At 43.9% G+C, this 16,199-nt stretch overlaps 1 protein-coding gene across 4 annotated transcripts in view; it reads right to left on the reverse strand.

The window, feature by feature from the left end:
- The window catches only part of grid1a (glutamate receptor, ionotropic, delta 1a), a 143,607-nt gene that overhangs the window by 50,631 nt on the left and 76,777 nt on the right, over positions 1–16,199 (reverse strand). For all 4 annotated transcript variants that reach the window (XM_085921827.1, XM_085921826.1, XM_085921825.1 and 1 more), the window contains one exon: positions 2,222–2,506. In XM_085921827.1, the coding sequence (XP_085777953.1) occupies positions 2,222–2,495 (274 nt within the window). In that variant the 5' untranslated portion in view covers positions 2,496–2,506. The remainder of the gene's footprint in view (positions 1–2,221; positions 2,507–16,199) is intronic.

Here is a 16,199-nt window from a genome sequence, read left to right on the forward strand (position 1 = left end):
AGGGAAGAATCACTCCCATTAGAAATTTGTTAGAAGTTAGTTCGCAGTTCGTCTCGGGATTTGACATTATCGGTGGCTCGGAACAAATGGGAAAAATTAGATTGTTCAAACAATCAAACGGGGATTAATTGGATAAGCGACAGCCAATTAAATGATTTAATTTCGCTCCATTTGAAATTTGCATCACCTTAAGAAATGAGTTAAAAACTCCAGGTTACGCTAAATAAATGATTCACATCAAAATTCAAATATTTGGTGTGACGGATTACTTCCATTTTTTTTTCTTTCCAAGTTCATCCAATGTCTCTTTTGTTTTCCCAGACTCCAATCTCATGTGGAAATAAAGTCAAGCCACAAAAATAGTCTGCAGAGTGCGGGCTGGGCTCTCCGATGTTCACCCAAGTTATCTTCACGTCTTGGACTTACTTTCTGGCAAGCAAGCGCTTGCCCGCGAGGAGATTGCGCATTCTGTGTAAATTGAAGAGAAACAACAAAAAACATGATCTTGACCTCCTTTCCTCTCCATTCGTATTTTCCTGCAGGCGCTTGCGGTTTGGCCTCAGTAATCGCGCTGCAAGGGCAGCGAGCTCTGTGGCTACGCTGCCTGCTCGCCGACCAGGATCCCAATTTGATGTGAAAAAAGCTAATTAAATGAGCCTAGTTTGTTTGTCGATCAATACTTGGAGTCTACAAAGCATTATGATCGCCTTCACTTTTTTATGCCAAGGGTTAGCTTGCGATTTAATGAAGGTATTTCCACCGCCCAAATTCATTACACACCACATCATCTGTGGCTTCCCGTACATCGAAACAATAAAAAGATGAAGCTCATTAGCGCCGGCGATGGCGCGCCTCCAAACTCGCAATGACTTGCAAAGCGGCGTCGGCGCCGTGCGCCCGCTTGCCAATCAAAAAGTTCACGGGCGGCCATTAGCCTTTTTGCCAACGAAAGGTTGGGTCCGTAGAGCCGCCGTAATGAGAGCGGGGGAAACTCCAATGTAGCACGTTTGAAAATACACAAGACACTATTGGGACGCACTTGTCTTTCATGGTGCCACAGATGATCCAATTAGGCTCTGATTTGTCTCTTCGTTTGGATGTTGCTAGCCGCCGCCGATGCTATCCTGTTGTTGTTGTTGTTTAACGGCGCCGGCCAACCAGCCAGATGGTTTGTTTCCCAAATACATCTGGGAAAGAGACTACACAAAGTGTAGCGCGACGGAAGAGTCTCGGAACTTTAAGAACTGACTTACTAGGCGAGCGACTGTCTTGTTAGCCAGATTCATTGCTGATATGGTTTTTGGAATGACCTTCTTGGTGATATTGTATCCTGTGCCAACCTCAAGATTGAACCGGTTCTCTCGTATTCAATGATGTGACTGCCGATAAAAGCGGCAGGATGACTTCTGAAGCGGGAATATCATTCACTGATTCATTGAGCCAAATGAACCCATTCGTGAGCCCTCCACAGTGGAGATGGACAATGACCCGAAGCATAATGGCCGAGTCAATCACCTGACAAGAATCCGACCGAGTATGCGAGATAAAAACTGACGGGGAAAAGCCAGAGGCAACGACAGGCAGTACCAGACTGCAGTGTTGGCTTGGCAGAATACTGCGACTGGTCATGTCAACAGTTCTATACATGATTGTTCATTTGAAATTATTTTGGGATTTGAGGTATATACATACAAAATGTTGGCATTGCAAAACCCTTCACAAGCACTACAGAGGCAGCGATGGAGTCTCCACGGCCTTTGTCTTCCTGCAACAAGTCTCGAGAGCAAGTTTTGAAGTAGTTAAAGTGAATGAGACGCTTTCCATATCAAGCATGAAAAAAATATCAATCAAATCCGCTCTCACCGTATCACGGCCGAGCACTATATGCCTCAGAACAAAGGTGGCTTTTTCCCGCGATGGCTCTGATGTGGGTTCTCAGTCTAGTAAAAGAGGATTCTATCTCCTCAAAGGATGTTCAAAGGCCACGGTCTTACATGATTTATATAAACGTCTCGTTTCCACTGAGTAAGCGTTACATTGTAAAGTTTTATGATCAACATTTGCGCGGGGTTGAGGGGTCGTGGTTTTTATTCAATTCTTTGGTGGCCCGATTGACGTCGGCAATTTCGGTAGATCGTTTCCAAAGTCGAGCCATACAAAACGGCCGGAAGAAACGTGACTTTGGGGTATCGCCAATTCAAATGGACGAATCGAATCTTACCGTAGTCGCTCTCGTAGAAAACGATGAACTTCTGCCAGTACAGCTCGGAGACGAGCGTAAGCAGGACGTCACTGATGCGGACAGGCGGCCGGGCGGCCAAAGTGTAGCTCTCGCCGTCCGGGCTGGGGTTGAACTGGCAGGCGGTACGCGGGACGCCGTCGCTGTTCCTCTGGATGAACAAGTGCGGGATGTGCATGGCATCCGTCAGGGACTGTAGGGCGCTGGCGGCGGCGCAGCCCGTGGAGGTGACCAAGGCCAGGATCCCTTGGTTCATCAACTCGCATGCTGAACGGAAAAACAAATCAAAACAGTTTTGATTCATCAGTGCAAGGGAGCTATAAACAAATGAGTACTGGAAATCAGTGACTGAAACTGTTCTCACGGCCTGTTTTATTTATCCCTGCCTCCGTAACGATGATACAGAAAATATCCACCAAAGAGGCGGTTATGAGTAAAACAAGATTTAACCATGGGAAGCGGATAAAATGAATATGAGAACAAGGCTCAGAGAACAGACACCCTTTTTGTAAAGCCGCCAATTGAAAAAATAATTTTGATTCATTATGCAACAAAGTCCTCTCATCAGGATGGGAGACAGGTCTTTGTGTGTCCCGCTGAGGATTACGACTGAGTCGCTGCATTTGATCACACGAAGCAAGGACGGAGTCTTCGCTGATGTCGGGACGTCATGTCAAGGGGCGAGGAGCGGCTCATAAAAGAGGGCAGACGGCTCATATTAACCAAAAAGCTCGAGCCGGTGCACCGCCATCTTAGAGTTTTGACTGACATGCTAAAATGTATGTTAATGAGCCGAGATTAAAACCGCAGACGCGTGTTTTGGGTGTCTGAGTAGCTCTTATCGTCTCAACGTTTTTCTCTACATATACAACTCGGACTTTTTATCCTCTTAGAGTGGATCAAGACGGGAAAGGCGCCAAAATATCTTTGAAAGATGAAAATGTCCTCCTCAGCATTATTAATATGTCAGTTTCCCATCACAAATGTCTCTGGCTTGGGGTTAATCAGGTATTACTGTGAATAGACTTGAAGGGCATGTTTGTCACTTAGGATTATTGAATTGTTTGACGCTTCGTCAGAAGCTGGAGAGGTTGATAAAATAACTGTGTGACCAAATAAACACAAGCCAAAGTGTTAAAAAGCACCAAATGAATATTTCATGCAGAACTGACAGACGGAATTCCGCAGTTACCGAGCTTCTACCAGCACTCCGACAAATCAGCTCGCTACTCTGCTAATTAATTGATTAGCTGAGGCAAGGGAATGCAGTCAAATGCCAATCAATATTTCTATCAAGGATACGCTTAAATGTTGAAGGTTGGACCTCAACAGTCGGGCATATACCTAGCCCGATTTAACCTCATCACGCAGTCCAACAACAAATCCATCAGCATTTCTTCCTTGAGGAGCCGGGAAAAGCCATTTTCTGGAGAGATGCATTTGATTGCAATCCAAGACAAAATGTCTGACACTCAAATTGCAGAGCAAGAGTGGGGAACATATTGTCAAGCAGCCTTCCCATGCCATACTGCCCAATTATGTCGTCTGCTCGAATGAATAAGGGAACGGTATAAAAGAAAAACAGCCGGCAAATGACAGGCCACCTTTGAAAAAGTTGCTAATACCGAGCCTGCGTAAGACCCAAAAACAAATGGGAGAACCAAAGGTACAATGCCATAAAAGGAAAACGATGCCAGTAGAAGTGGCTAAGAAAAGTTGCCAGGGGCCTACAACTCCCACGACCAATCCCAAAAGCGAGGGTCGCTAAATAACAAAACGAGGACAAATTTCGGATTGGCGGGCTAGTGGGATTTGTACGTGTGGTAGTTTTGTACGAGTACATCGACGGAGTGAGATTGAACAAGGCATCATACATATAAATATAGGAATGTCTATACACTGTTTGGATATAAACTATATTTTCAATGTTCTCATTTTTGCCATAATCATAAAAACACCCACGCAAGGCCATCATACTGCAGGGAGTCTGCTGACAGGCAAGAGGAGGGCTATGCAGTCATTGCAAAGGATGATAATGGTGGAATAATGACCCTTAAATGGTCCCGGTGAAGTGGTCGGGATCCATCACTCATTTCCTGGAAGCTATATCTGACACGGTGTCTCAGGCACCATGATACATACATCTTATAAATGGTTTTCTCTGGACTACATCATTCTCACAATATCTTCACACCGCACCTTGTCATGTATTTTTACGCATGCGAACACTTTGGCTTGAAGATGGACGCGCAAGTTCTTTCTTAGATCAAGAGACGGACGGACGAATCCAAGGACGATTTCTCGGCTCAATGGACGAAGGCTTAGCTGGATGGATGAATAAAGGGATGGATTTTTTTTCGTGGATATCAAGAGCCTGTAATCACGCTTTGCTCATCGGCAAGAAGAATCTCGGTTGGAGATACGGAAGAAAAAGCAAATGGATCTTTGTCCTCGGTACACTCGTCAGTCGCGCACGCAAGAATAGGAAAAGAAAATGACGCGAGGACAAAAAGAGACGTTTCAATTTAGTCCGACGCCGTCTGTTTGCAAAAGAAAGCGGGATGTCGTCTGCCTGTCGTCTTGCCCGCCCTGTTTTGGCAACATAATGCGACGGGACACTACAATGGGACTGAATTGGAATTGTCTCATCGATTTCACGGCCTAAATGAGGCGATCTCATTTAGGGACGCTCAGTATGTCGGAGCAAAGTCACAGGATTCCACACGGGACTAGCTCGTGTGTGGAATGTTGTCGACTCAATCTCACCCGCTGACCGCCGATGACTGATCTAATGGAGACGGCTTATGTTATGTGTGATCTAAAATTACCACATCTTCACATTCTTCAGAAACTCTCACTTCTGTGCATAAAACATGGAGAGATTAGTAGGGCGGCAACATCGGAATAAATTGGCTCTGTAAGAAGCGATTTTTACGGGAAAATCAGAACTTTACATCAACATTAGAGATTTGGGTCAAACCCTGAAAACAGTATGTTTACAAGTTAAGAGAAAAGCTAGCCTAAGCTAACTTGACCAACTGGTAGCCACACACACCTCTCACCATCTCAGTTGTGATTATAACAAAAAGTTGCCGTCTAGCTCAAAATGAGCTCGATCGTAAAAGGCTTACTACAGCTAGTCGGATGAATTTTAGTTTTTTGTTGGCTCAGCTTTGGAGGAAAACAAAACTGGGCAATTTTAGGTGAAATCAGCATAAAAATCTAACTCGACAATTTTTTTTTTTGTCTGCAAATTGTTCCGCAGTGTATTAGATGTTGTGAAAGCTTCTTAAAGTCTCAACAAATAAAAATGTGTCACTCGGCATGTTAAATCATGCACAACACTGCTCAGTTTCACATCTAAACGTCCTACAACACTGCAGTTTCTGTAACAATGAGTCATCCGCTGCAAACAGCCAGCCATAAATCTTGCCGTGCCCTCACTTTTCAGAAGATAAACATCCGTGGCCCTCTATCCTCGCTTTCACTCCTGCTGTCAGACTAAGGTGAGAGTATATTGTCGTCAATACTATCGATGCCAAAGCAGCCGTGTCATCTGTACTGTGATGTAGCACTTCCCGCCTGTAAATTGTCCCTCGCAGACAGGTGACAGGCAGCGCGGAAGAAATTGACTTAGTGCGGCAGATTTTATACAGAAAGTAGTCGTCAATGACCCCCCCCCACACACACACACACACACAAACACACACCTAGACTCCCCCCCCGCCCGAGTGGCTCGGGAACTAGAGGAGGTCGTCCTCTAATCTCTGCCTACAGCTGTCGCTGAATGCGTTTCTACATAAGACACTGCGACGACACAAAAACGTTGGGAATGTCAAATCGCTTCACTTGCCATTGGAATGACAATGCAAGAGAATATTGCATAACACACACACTTCAAGGGGCGGAGCCAATCGCCGTCATCAAGCAGTGGCGACTTTAAAAATCAGAAATCTCGACGGTTCACGGAAAACGTCGAACCGCCTCGCTGACGCCACGAAACGTCAATCCACGGCGAGCGGAGTGCGTCACAAAGAGCTGGCGGATTTCCCTCGTAGCATCAATTTCACATCCTTCATGATCCGCACTGACTCAAGTCTTTCAAGTTCCTCGCCCCTGAGCGCAGCGTAGGCCTAAAGTCTCACCCAGACATAAAAAGAATCATTTGATAGCCAATGTGTCATCCTTTACACGAGCTGAAATAACACCGTGAATCAAAGCATTCAACGTGAATAGCCGAGAACGTTTTCTCGTTAACTTGTCTCCGTCGGTCTTCGACCGCCCTTTTATTCATCTTTCCATCAGCTTGACTCGGTCTAATAAGTCTAATTTGGCAATCAGCTTGTATGATTCACGTAAGGTCGAGGAGCTAAAACTGGTGTACCTAATGAAATGTCTACTTTGTCAATTTTCCGCCGCACAAGTATTGTGACGCTCGGCCTCCCGGCAAGTCAGTTTTTCTTGACCACGGAGGATTGACTAGGACTCACGTCGGGCCGTAATCTGACAGCCACCTGTTCCCACAGCGTGAATAACACACATCACACGCTCGCCGACACCCTGACACACTGGCAGATAAAGTGCTGGCGTCGCCGGCAGGCAGCCCTAAAAGGAAGTCACGCAACTCCTTCAGATAAAAGAATCTGCACTGGACACTAACCACCCCACCAGTTTCAGCGTACGTACGACGGAAGTAATTGCAAAGAACAGAGAGCAAGACCTTAAAAAAATACTTTTTATATATTGGGTAGTTTTGCCTTTCAACATTTAATCAAATTTGAATCAAATTTAAATTTCACAATTGTAAATTCGTACTTGCTCGTATAATGGAAGAAAAAAAAAAAGGTTCATTTTATTTCTGCAGTCATTGAGTGCCACCAAATTGACGTCAATTGTGAGGCAAAAATAGCCTCACAATTGACTTTTAACATAATTTGCTGTGATAATTGTTGCGGGTTTTTTTGTCACAGAGGAAAATGCAACACTGAAGTCGCCCGAGTTGGACATTAATGAACACGAGTCACGTTAACACGTGCGCGCCAACCTCATCGTTAACCCTGCCACGGAAGCCGATGAATGGATGTGGACACTTCCATTTAGTTGTCATTTGCATATAGAAATATGCGTGGTGTCCAAGGTACGGGACACTTCTGCTCCTGACAACAAAGAGGACCAATTTAGGTGAAGGCAACACACGTCGAGTCGGTCGGTGCTTACAAACAACATAAACATTCTGAAGAAAATCGGAACCGGAACGATAAAGTGGTCCCACAAAATAATGGGCAAAAAAATGGCAATTGTTTTCCTGTGATACTTTTTTCAGTTTTTAAAATACTTTATTAAAACAAAATGTCAAACTGGTCCCACAAAATAATGGGCAAAAAATTGCCATTTTTTTGGTGATTTAAAAAAAAAATTCTTTATTCATCTGCTATGTAATGCAACTTGTAAAAAAAAAAATAGACATCTGGTTAGCTTATCAAACATATTTTATCTATGATATGTTTTAAGTACCATGTTATTACCCTTAATTTGTTACATCTATAAATTAACGTGTTAATGAGTTTGGCAAGTATTGCTTGGTACGCAATTAGTGGTGCAAAATCTGGGGGAGTTAACAAGTTGTTGTGGAGCAGATGGTTCTCGTGTTTCTTTTGCAGGTATTAACCTTGTTTTAGTGGCCAACAAGCTGCGCTTTCAAGAGGCGTTTAAAATTTGGCTGACAGTGGAAGTCGTGATCACATCCTCGACGCCGACGCGGCCCGCTCGCAAAACAAACAAGTGCATTATCCTGACAAGGCGGGGATCCAAATAGCCGCGTGTCAAACCTCCGAATAATACGTCGCCGGTGCGCGTTAAAAACAGCGGCTAATGGCCATCAAAAGACACATTCTCCGTTATCGTGTTAATTAAGGCAGCACAGTTGTTGCGGTAGCAAGAGTTGCATCATCTGCCTGCATTTACTGTACAGTAGTTAACGCCAGGAATGCCATTGTGTCATATTTAGCCTCTTAATATCTTTTGTTTATTCATTTCCTTGTTGCTAGGCAGAATTGAAAGGACTCAAATTGATCCATCAAGGAGTCACATTCAGACACTTAGAAAATGACATTTCCACTATGAATCAACATGCAAAATAGTAAACATAATTGTGTGCTGATTCAAGGTGTTGAATTTGTAACCTGAGGAAGTCGAGTCGACATTTGACTGGATGAAGCCGCAAAAGCTGCATTGTGTTGCTTCCAAACGACTTTGCGACATGTGGCGCAGCAGCTGTGTGTACTGGTGCAATTCCTTATCAGTGGAAATACGTGTGTGCGTGCGTGCGTGTGCGCGAAAGGCCCATTTGCAAACTCTGATTTGCTTTATCGACCACTAGACCTCTAACAGATGCACAGCGCGGCGTGCTATTATTGGGTTATGTCACATCAAAAGGTCATCGTAAGAGAACGGGTGCCTTAATTATTGCTTCCAAGCAAGAGAAGAAGCCGAGTCGTTTTCTTCGAAGTAACTCACACTGACGTGATTAAGATATCTACAAAAAAAAAACAAAAAAAAAAGGCCCGTTTTGTTCGCATCACACAAACATTCGTGGAAAGAATTTGCCTGTAGCTGATTTCTTATTATTTTTTAATTATTTACAAAGTATTATTTTGAAAAAGAATCCAATTTCCTAACTATCAGCCATGCACTCTGTTTGCTCAGTTCACCCGAGCACTTATTAATTTCCTCTTTTGGGAAATGAGTAGTGTGTAGCAGCAGCAGCAACAACAACAACGAAACAGGAGCTCCCTCATGCATGAAATGAAAGTGTTTCTTCCACCACATAGACCTACAAGCTCAATAAAAAATAACAAAAAATTTAAAAGCCCCACTGTGTGTTTGCACGCCACCTAAAACATAGGTTATGCTTATTTTAATGAGAGATGGCCGTCCTGGAATCCTTTGAACAAACGTTACCTCGGCAACCGGCTTCTTTTTTCCAGCATCTTGGTGTGCTGACTTTGTTTTGATCAGAGTTCATGTTTGGTCATTATGCCAACATTTTCAATTTTGTTTTGTGTTACTTTGAGGTAACTCCCGCTTCCCATTCTTCATCTCAGAGCGCATAGCCGACAGTGACGGCACGCCCACTTCAACTCTCTGACACTTCACAGAGGGGACGGAAAGATGACGAGAGAAAAAAAAAAAAAAACGGCCGACTCAGAGGGAAATAAAATTATTTCTAAGAAACAACAGAGCCAGGGAAAAGAGGCCAGAATCGGAATGATGTGATTCCTCCAACAAGTTAGATGGCAAGAAGCGAGATATTCAGAACTGAATTCAAAACTAACCGCGAGTCCACCAAATCTTTCCGGTCGCCGAACTTTTATCTGGGGGAGTCCGAGGCTGGCCCGTCTGGCGAATATGATTTAGTTTATGTGGCCCCTAAATAAGCTGTCATCCTCCATAATGTGTGGAGGGAGTTGACAAAAGTCTCTCTATTACTATGTTGATAACATCAATTTGGGTTGTCACAAAGGGACGAAGCGAAATCCCAAGCCCCGCGAGGCTGCTCGCCGAGCGCCCGGCCGCGAGGTTTCTGCTTTGATTAGAATCTTGGCCCATCCATTCTTCCGTGCCCTCGCTACCTCCTACAGCAATTAGATTTATATGAAACCCCGGGGATATTTTCACTTGAGATGGAGATAAAGGAGGCTGTTTCCACAAGAAGACATGTTGCAAATGGAGTTTATGATAGCCTTCACGTTTCGGACAGTTTGATTGGTTGGAGGTCGGCGCCCCGACGCGCTGTAGCTGCTAGGCATGCAGCGAAAAGCATCCAAGCATTTTTTTTAAATGATTTCGGCCTCTCTGAAGTCAAAGTATCATCTGCAAGTGAGGAAAACTAACATCTTCAAAAGTTTGATGAAATATTCAACAGTTTGGTTACCATGGAAGCTGATGATTCAGGAGATTAATGCAGGATTTGTTTTGCTGACAATATCGGTTCATCATAGGACCGGGATGGACAGAGAAAAAAAATATGATATGAAATGATGAGAAATGCCAAAACGGCAGACTGAAAATCGTTAGCCTAATTGCCAAAGTCATTTTTAACTGTCACCACATCAATAAATCAAATAATGCGCTTGCTGATGACTGCTGAGTTAAACTACATTGAACTACTACTACTACTTTGAGTACCACATCAGTCCCTTGTGATATTGCTTGTTTGATTTTTATCACTAAACAATACCAAAATATAATTGGCTCATAAACCAGAATGTGGAAAAAGACAAATGTTTTTGTAACAGTACAATAATTCATAGTGACAAGAGACACTGCAGATTTGCATTCGCTATTCAATGCGGCGTACCAAATGACATAAACCTTTTTAATTTCATATGACTTATTTTAACCTCAGAGATTCCCTGTCCAACGGCAGTACAAAATAATCTCATTTGAAATCCATCTTCGATGCCGCTTGCCTCATCCTTACAAAGCTAAACTAGTGCCTCTCTCATGTCCGGTGTCCAAGTTAGAAAGATGCTAGTTTGTTGCTAGTTTGAAATGTTGACAAGTCAAATGGCCATCTGGTGGACCACAGAAGGGATGTTGTTTTTGTATCGATTTGATTTTGGGGCAGCTTACTTATTTAGAGACCTAGCTAGAACATTTCATGTACTGGAAGAACCTTGGGGAAAGATTTGGCGCTTAGCTTAATTCCCATGTGTGTCTGGAATGTTTACTATAAAAAAAGGGGAGTCTATTTGGGCTGCAGCACAGAGCAGCTGCGCGACGCGCCGGGTTTACGAGTGTCGTATACAGTACAATTGTTTTCCTTCCTGATACGAGACACAGGTGGCCTGTCCTTTTTACTGCGCTACCGTGATCAGCCATGTGACGAACCGAGCCGCCATCTGCTGCTGGTTGCCTGCCCTTTCCTCTCGAGCTCCCTGAGCTTAAAAAACATTGTGTAAATCCCCTCCCCGCTTGCATCTCTGCTGTGGCAACATTTGAATTTGTGTTGTTGTTGTTATTCTTCTCACTCTACAGTTAACGATAGCTTTACAATCATCATTCGTTAGCTCGTCCTGGCAAACAAGTGGATGCTTTCGGATTTTCATCATCTCTAATTCGAGGACTCCAACCAAACAACTGTACGCTTGCATTATATGTATGCATGGAGATGGGACAATGGGGGACACTCTTCAGAGGTACTTATAGATAATAACCTTGAATAATTTATCATGCCGTGCGGGAGTGATCCCTTACAGCACGTTCATCAGCCACTGGATGGAGACACTTAATTCATCTGCATTGGCAATTACAAAAAGCATTTGATTGAAAGAAAAGTACAAAACAAGACACTTAAAGACATAAATTGAGTTGTTGAAGCAGGCCGGTGACAGCCTGCCGTACGGCTGACAAGAGAATTTAAAGCCATTTGCATTCAGGCCTCGCACGTGCGCTATACTTGACAAAGGGGGCGGCTCCTCGACCACTTAGTCATTATCGGAATGGATTGCCGCCAGACACAATTTTGCAAGATTGAAAACATACATGTATTCAGATGGTTCGGGAGTTTTAACCAAGATACACAAAAAAAAACAAGAATTGTGAATAATTCAAGACTGTCAATAAATCGTCAATGGTGACCTGAAGCCTATCAAAGACCCCGCCTGGTTGCTAATCAATCACAAGGCCTAGCAAGTATCTATTGACAATTCTTGGCAGTTGAATGAATGGACAACAGATGCTGATAAGATAATACAAATTGAAGGTCATAGGATCAAGCGTAAAGATTAAGATTTAGTCGTTGGAAGCCTTGTTTCCTCGGTTAGCAGGGTATCAAGGTTTCACAATCTTTATTTGTCACAGAAATATACTGCCCCAGCATGTGGATTACTCTAGACTGGATTCTGTGACATCCTTTTCCTTAATTGCCTCTGGATACTCTTTGTGGGTATGTAGAACGTATTCCCACGTCATCCGCAAAGCAAAATACACAGCCAATAAGGCAATTCACATGGTTTCTTCTCCAAGAGTGTTTTTGTACAGTCGAAAAAAAAAATGAAAATAAAAAATAAAAGAATTCCAGGAAGGCAGCCGGTTACGCAATGCATCCAATCACCCGAACTGCCCAATAGAATTGAGTGCACCGGGCATAACTCTTGCTGTCTGGCACACGATCGTCCATTTGAAATTACAGCGTAATACATTAGGGCAGAATTTAATAGCAGCGTTGCTGAACTTGATCACCCCTATCCAAGTGGATAAGACAATCCGCTGGGTCTTGATCAGCAGGGTGATGAACCGCACATGCAAGACGGCGACCGCGTCGGCAGCATTAAGCACCAGATGACACCTGTCAATGCCCCAACGCCCTCTCAACAGCTCGCCAATCTGTTCATGCAATTTTCCTTCGTCGAACGTGATGGGAAAAAATCATTATGAGAGAATATTAATGCTGCCTTTCAGACAGGAGCAGATTTTTTTATTTAATTCTAAAAGGTCACCCATGCTGAAGGATCACGACTGAAAGCGATTTCAACGAGATTTTACATTAGACCGCGTTAGGTGCAAAAATACCCATCAATACATTAAATCTACCTAACTCGCCGGCCGATGTTGAAATTAATTTTCATGTAATCGCTGAACCATGCATGGTGCAGGAAGTGCCAACACCAACCAAGAGTTGACGCTCAAAGACAAAATCACTCATCCGAACGGCATTAGTGCTTTTACTATATTAAGCCTGCCTGCAAATAGATGACACATCACGTGTAACATGATCAGAGACCTTTTTCAGGCATCTCGATATGGTGTGCCATCCCTAAAAGGTGGCAAAAAAAAAAACAAGAGCAGTGAAAAGACAAAGTTGCTCACTAGCACCATTCCTTCAGCATCTGCCATGATAAATCTCGATAACAAACAAACAATAAAGCGACCGCCGTCTCCTCACAGAAGACTCGATGAGTATGAAGCACCTTCGCCTTGGCGCGGTACATCACACAAATCCCCACGTAAAACAGAAATGTCAAATGCTGGGATTTGATTTTAGAACTGTGGCCTTGACCTGTCCGGAGTCCGTATTTTCTGTTGGGTATAGAACATTTTACTCAAGAGTGCTCAGAGCACCAGAGGCTCCCACAGCAGAAGTCAGTCCGACCTTATGGAACCAAGACAGGATTATATTGGTGAGATGTTTGAAATTGGACCAACCCAGACCTGAGGTATCTTTCAGAAATCCAGGATTTCTTTGAGTGGGCTCGGTTCAGATGTTCTGCTAAACTTCATGAATCCAAATATGTAAAGTTCCGGGCCACTTCTAACTGTCCACGCTCTTCATCTTAATACCGATGATCTTAATTCAACATCACAGAAAAGATCAGCTTTTCAATGTTCTACAACTTGGCCACTTCAGTCCTCGGGGTCTGTTTGTTAACTGTCAGTGACTATCTTTCTTCAATCTCACCCATTGTGTTTGCTCGACGGGAAAGGAAATCTGTCAAATGTCCGTCCCTGCGGGGTAATAACAGAGCTGCGTATTTTGTTAAATCGATCCTGGGAGGCCCATTAAGAAACAAAGTGCAAGAGGGGAGTGTAGGAACAGCAGAGCAAAGGCCTAGTTAGAGGTTGACGCTCAGGGGCTCGCAGGCAGGTCGGGGGCTGAGAGAGCGTGGCGAAAATAAATAAGAAAAAGATGACGGATAGTGGAAATGGAAAGAAGCGGGAGAGAGCTCCTCATCCTACAGATGGCCGGTGGGCGAACGAAAATGACGGGATGATGAGAGGAAGGGTGGAAAAAAATTAGTCGAACATGAGAGCCAAAAGACAGAGCCAGAATACTTCAGACGGCGACTTGGTTATAATGTAGGATGAGTCACGAACCCTTGAGTGACCTTTCACACCATTTGAACCTCCATATAGATGTTAGCCGCATGCTGGCAAATAGAAGGTGGTGGAAGACAAGAGGAAGGAGCAGATATAATGGCGAGGACATTATGCGAGCTCGTGTGCGTTATAACGAAGGCCCGAAGGCCGTACGCCTTCATTTGGCGCTGCCCAAACGCATCAATATGCATTATCGCCAAGACAACGAAGGAAAAATTAGACATCTATTTGTCCGTATTCTAGCTTGTCCGCATCAGGAAAATTGGCAACTGGGTTTTTTTTTCCGGACGATTTCTGGTGAGAGGCGGAGTACACTCTGGACTAGTTACAGCACTTCTATCAGCAATTTAGAGTCTTCAATCCATCCAGGAAAGATCTTCCCTCTGCGGGGAACTACGAAAGCAGAAGTGAATCCAAAAATAACACTGAGTTTATTTGTGTTACTTGCAACGGCATAGTGCTCAAGGCTTGATCTGAATCGCAGAAGTCGATCTTACGCCGCTGTATTCGTGAGGAGTTCAAGTTTCTTGAATGCGCCCTGAGGGAGGTAGAGTAGCTCAGGATACACAAGTTTGCGAAATTTGGTCCACAATGTTGGGAAGAGACTACACACGTAAACAATGCTTCAGGGTATTTTTGCTTGGAGACCGCCTGACAGGATATTTTGAGTTTTAGGAACCTGCGTTGCACAGTTGCCGCTCACGGGTTAAAACTATTTAGATGGAGTCACTCCTCTGATGAATTCCCGGATTGAGTTGTCAGCTGAATAACACCTGAAAATATCACTTTGGTAGACTCTTAACCTTTGAAAGGCTTCACACCGGCGCAATCGAGACAGAAGTGTCTTTGTGACTAGCAAATGTCTGTTTGAGCTCAGACAAGCAGACGTGTGCATGTATGTGTCGCTAAAGCGCTCTTAGGTTTGACAGCTGGGGCTTTTCCTTTTCCCTGAGAATGGTGACCAGACAAGGACAGACAGAGACATCTTTTCCGCATCTCTCTGCCCTGGAGGCCCTGATAAGAGCAGACATTTAATTTGCCGGGTCAAAACAAATGCTTCAAAACACCAGTGGCAGGTGCGGGAAACTCTAATAGGCTCCCGAGCACCGCAACTGGCTGACGGAAGGAAGGCGCCCACTTATTGCACATCCATCAACCGTACTTTCTCCCGGTCATCATTTTCCGGCGGCCGCGAGCCAGCAAAACTTTAATGAACTACTGAACAGAGAATGTATGTATGTAATTAGTTTACTTTTGTGATGCATTGTGTGCCATCGAGTGGGGCATTCAACATTGATGAAAGGTTTCGGTGCAGTGTGGTCATTTGATAGAGTTCCTTGCCAAGTTACATTAAAATGAGCACCTCTCATATGCCTCGAGGGAACAATGTGGCAGCTGAGTGGCTGTTAGCATAACTTGGCATATGGAAATAAAAGCAGGGCCACTGGCAAATGGTAAAGCGCCACCCATAGACCGTATTTTCTGGACTATAAGGCACAGCGGACTATAAGGCGCACCTTCAATGAATGGCCCATTTTAAAACTAAGCTAATTTAGCCACATGCTAACATTCCCTATGCTTACATTACCTTCCCACAACAATTCAAGATGAATTTACAAAATGAATTGACGACTGGGCATAGATGACGCGTTGACTTTTGGCAAATTTTATAAGTCATATCAGTAACCTCAAACCCCCGAGGCTATTCCAAAACATCAGTTTGATGGGTCATGAACTTTGTGGGATATGTGTGACAAGCAAAAGCCAAAATGTGAAAATGTCAAGGGGCAAGCGTAGGGGATTACAGAAGCGTTGGAGAGGGATTAGGATGGGATCAGAAGGATGAGGAGTTATTGTAACAACGATGGCGAAAAACCCTCTGGTAAAGCAAACAATAGTGACAAGGCAGCAAATGATTGCTAATACGGCCGTTAGCCCATTTGGTTGAGTGTAATTGTAACGGACGGCGGCTCAAATATTGTGATAGAGACAGATGGAAGACATACGAGCACATCGCTAATGGTAAATAACACACTAATAAAGCTCTAAGTAAGCAGTAATCAGTTTGACAATAATTGGT

This window comes from Syngnathus leptorhynchus, chromosome 10 (assembly GCF_054491065.1).
Source record: "Syngnathus leptorhynchus isolate UIUO chromosome 10, UIUO_Slep, whole genome shotgun sequence".
Taxonomy (NCBI): domain Eukaryota; kingdom Metazoa; phylum Chordata; class Actinopteri; order Syngnathiformes; family Syngnathidae; genus Syngnathus; species Syngnathus leptorhynchus.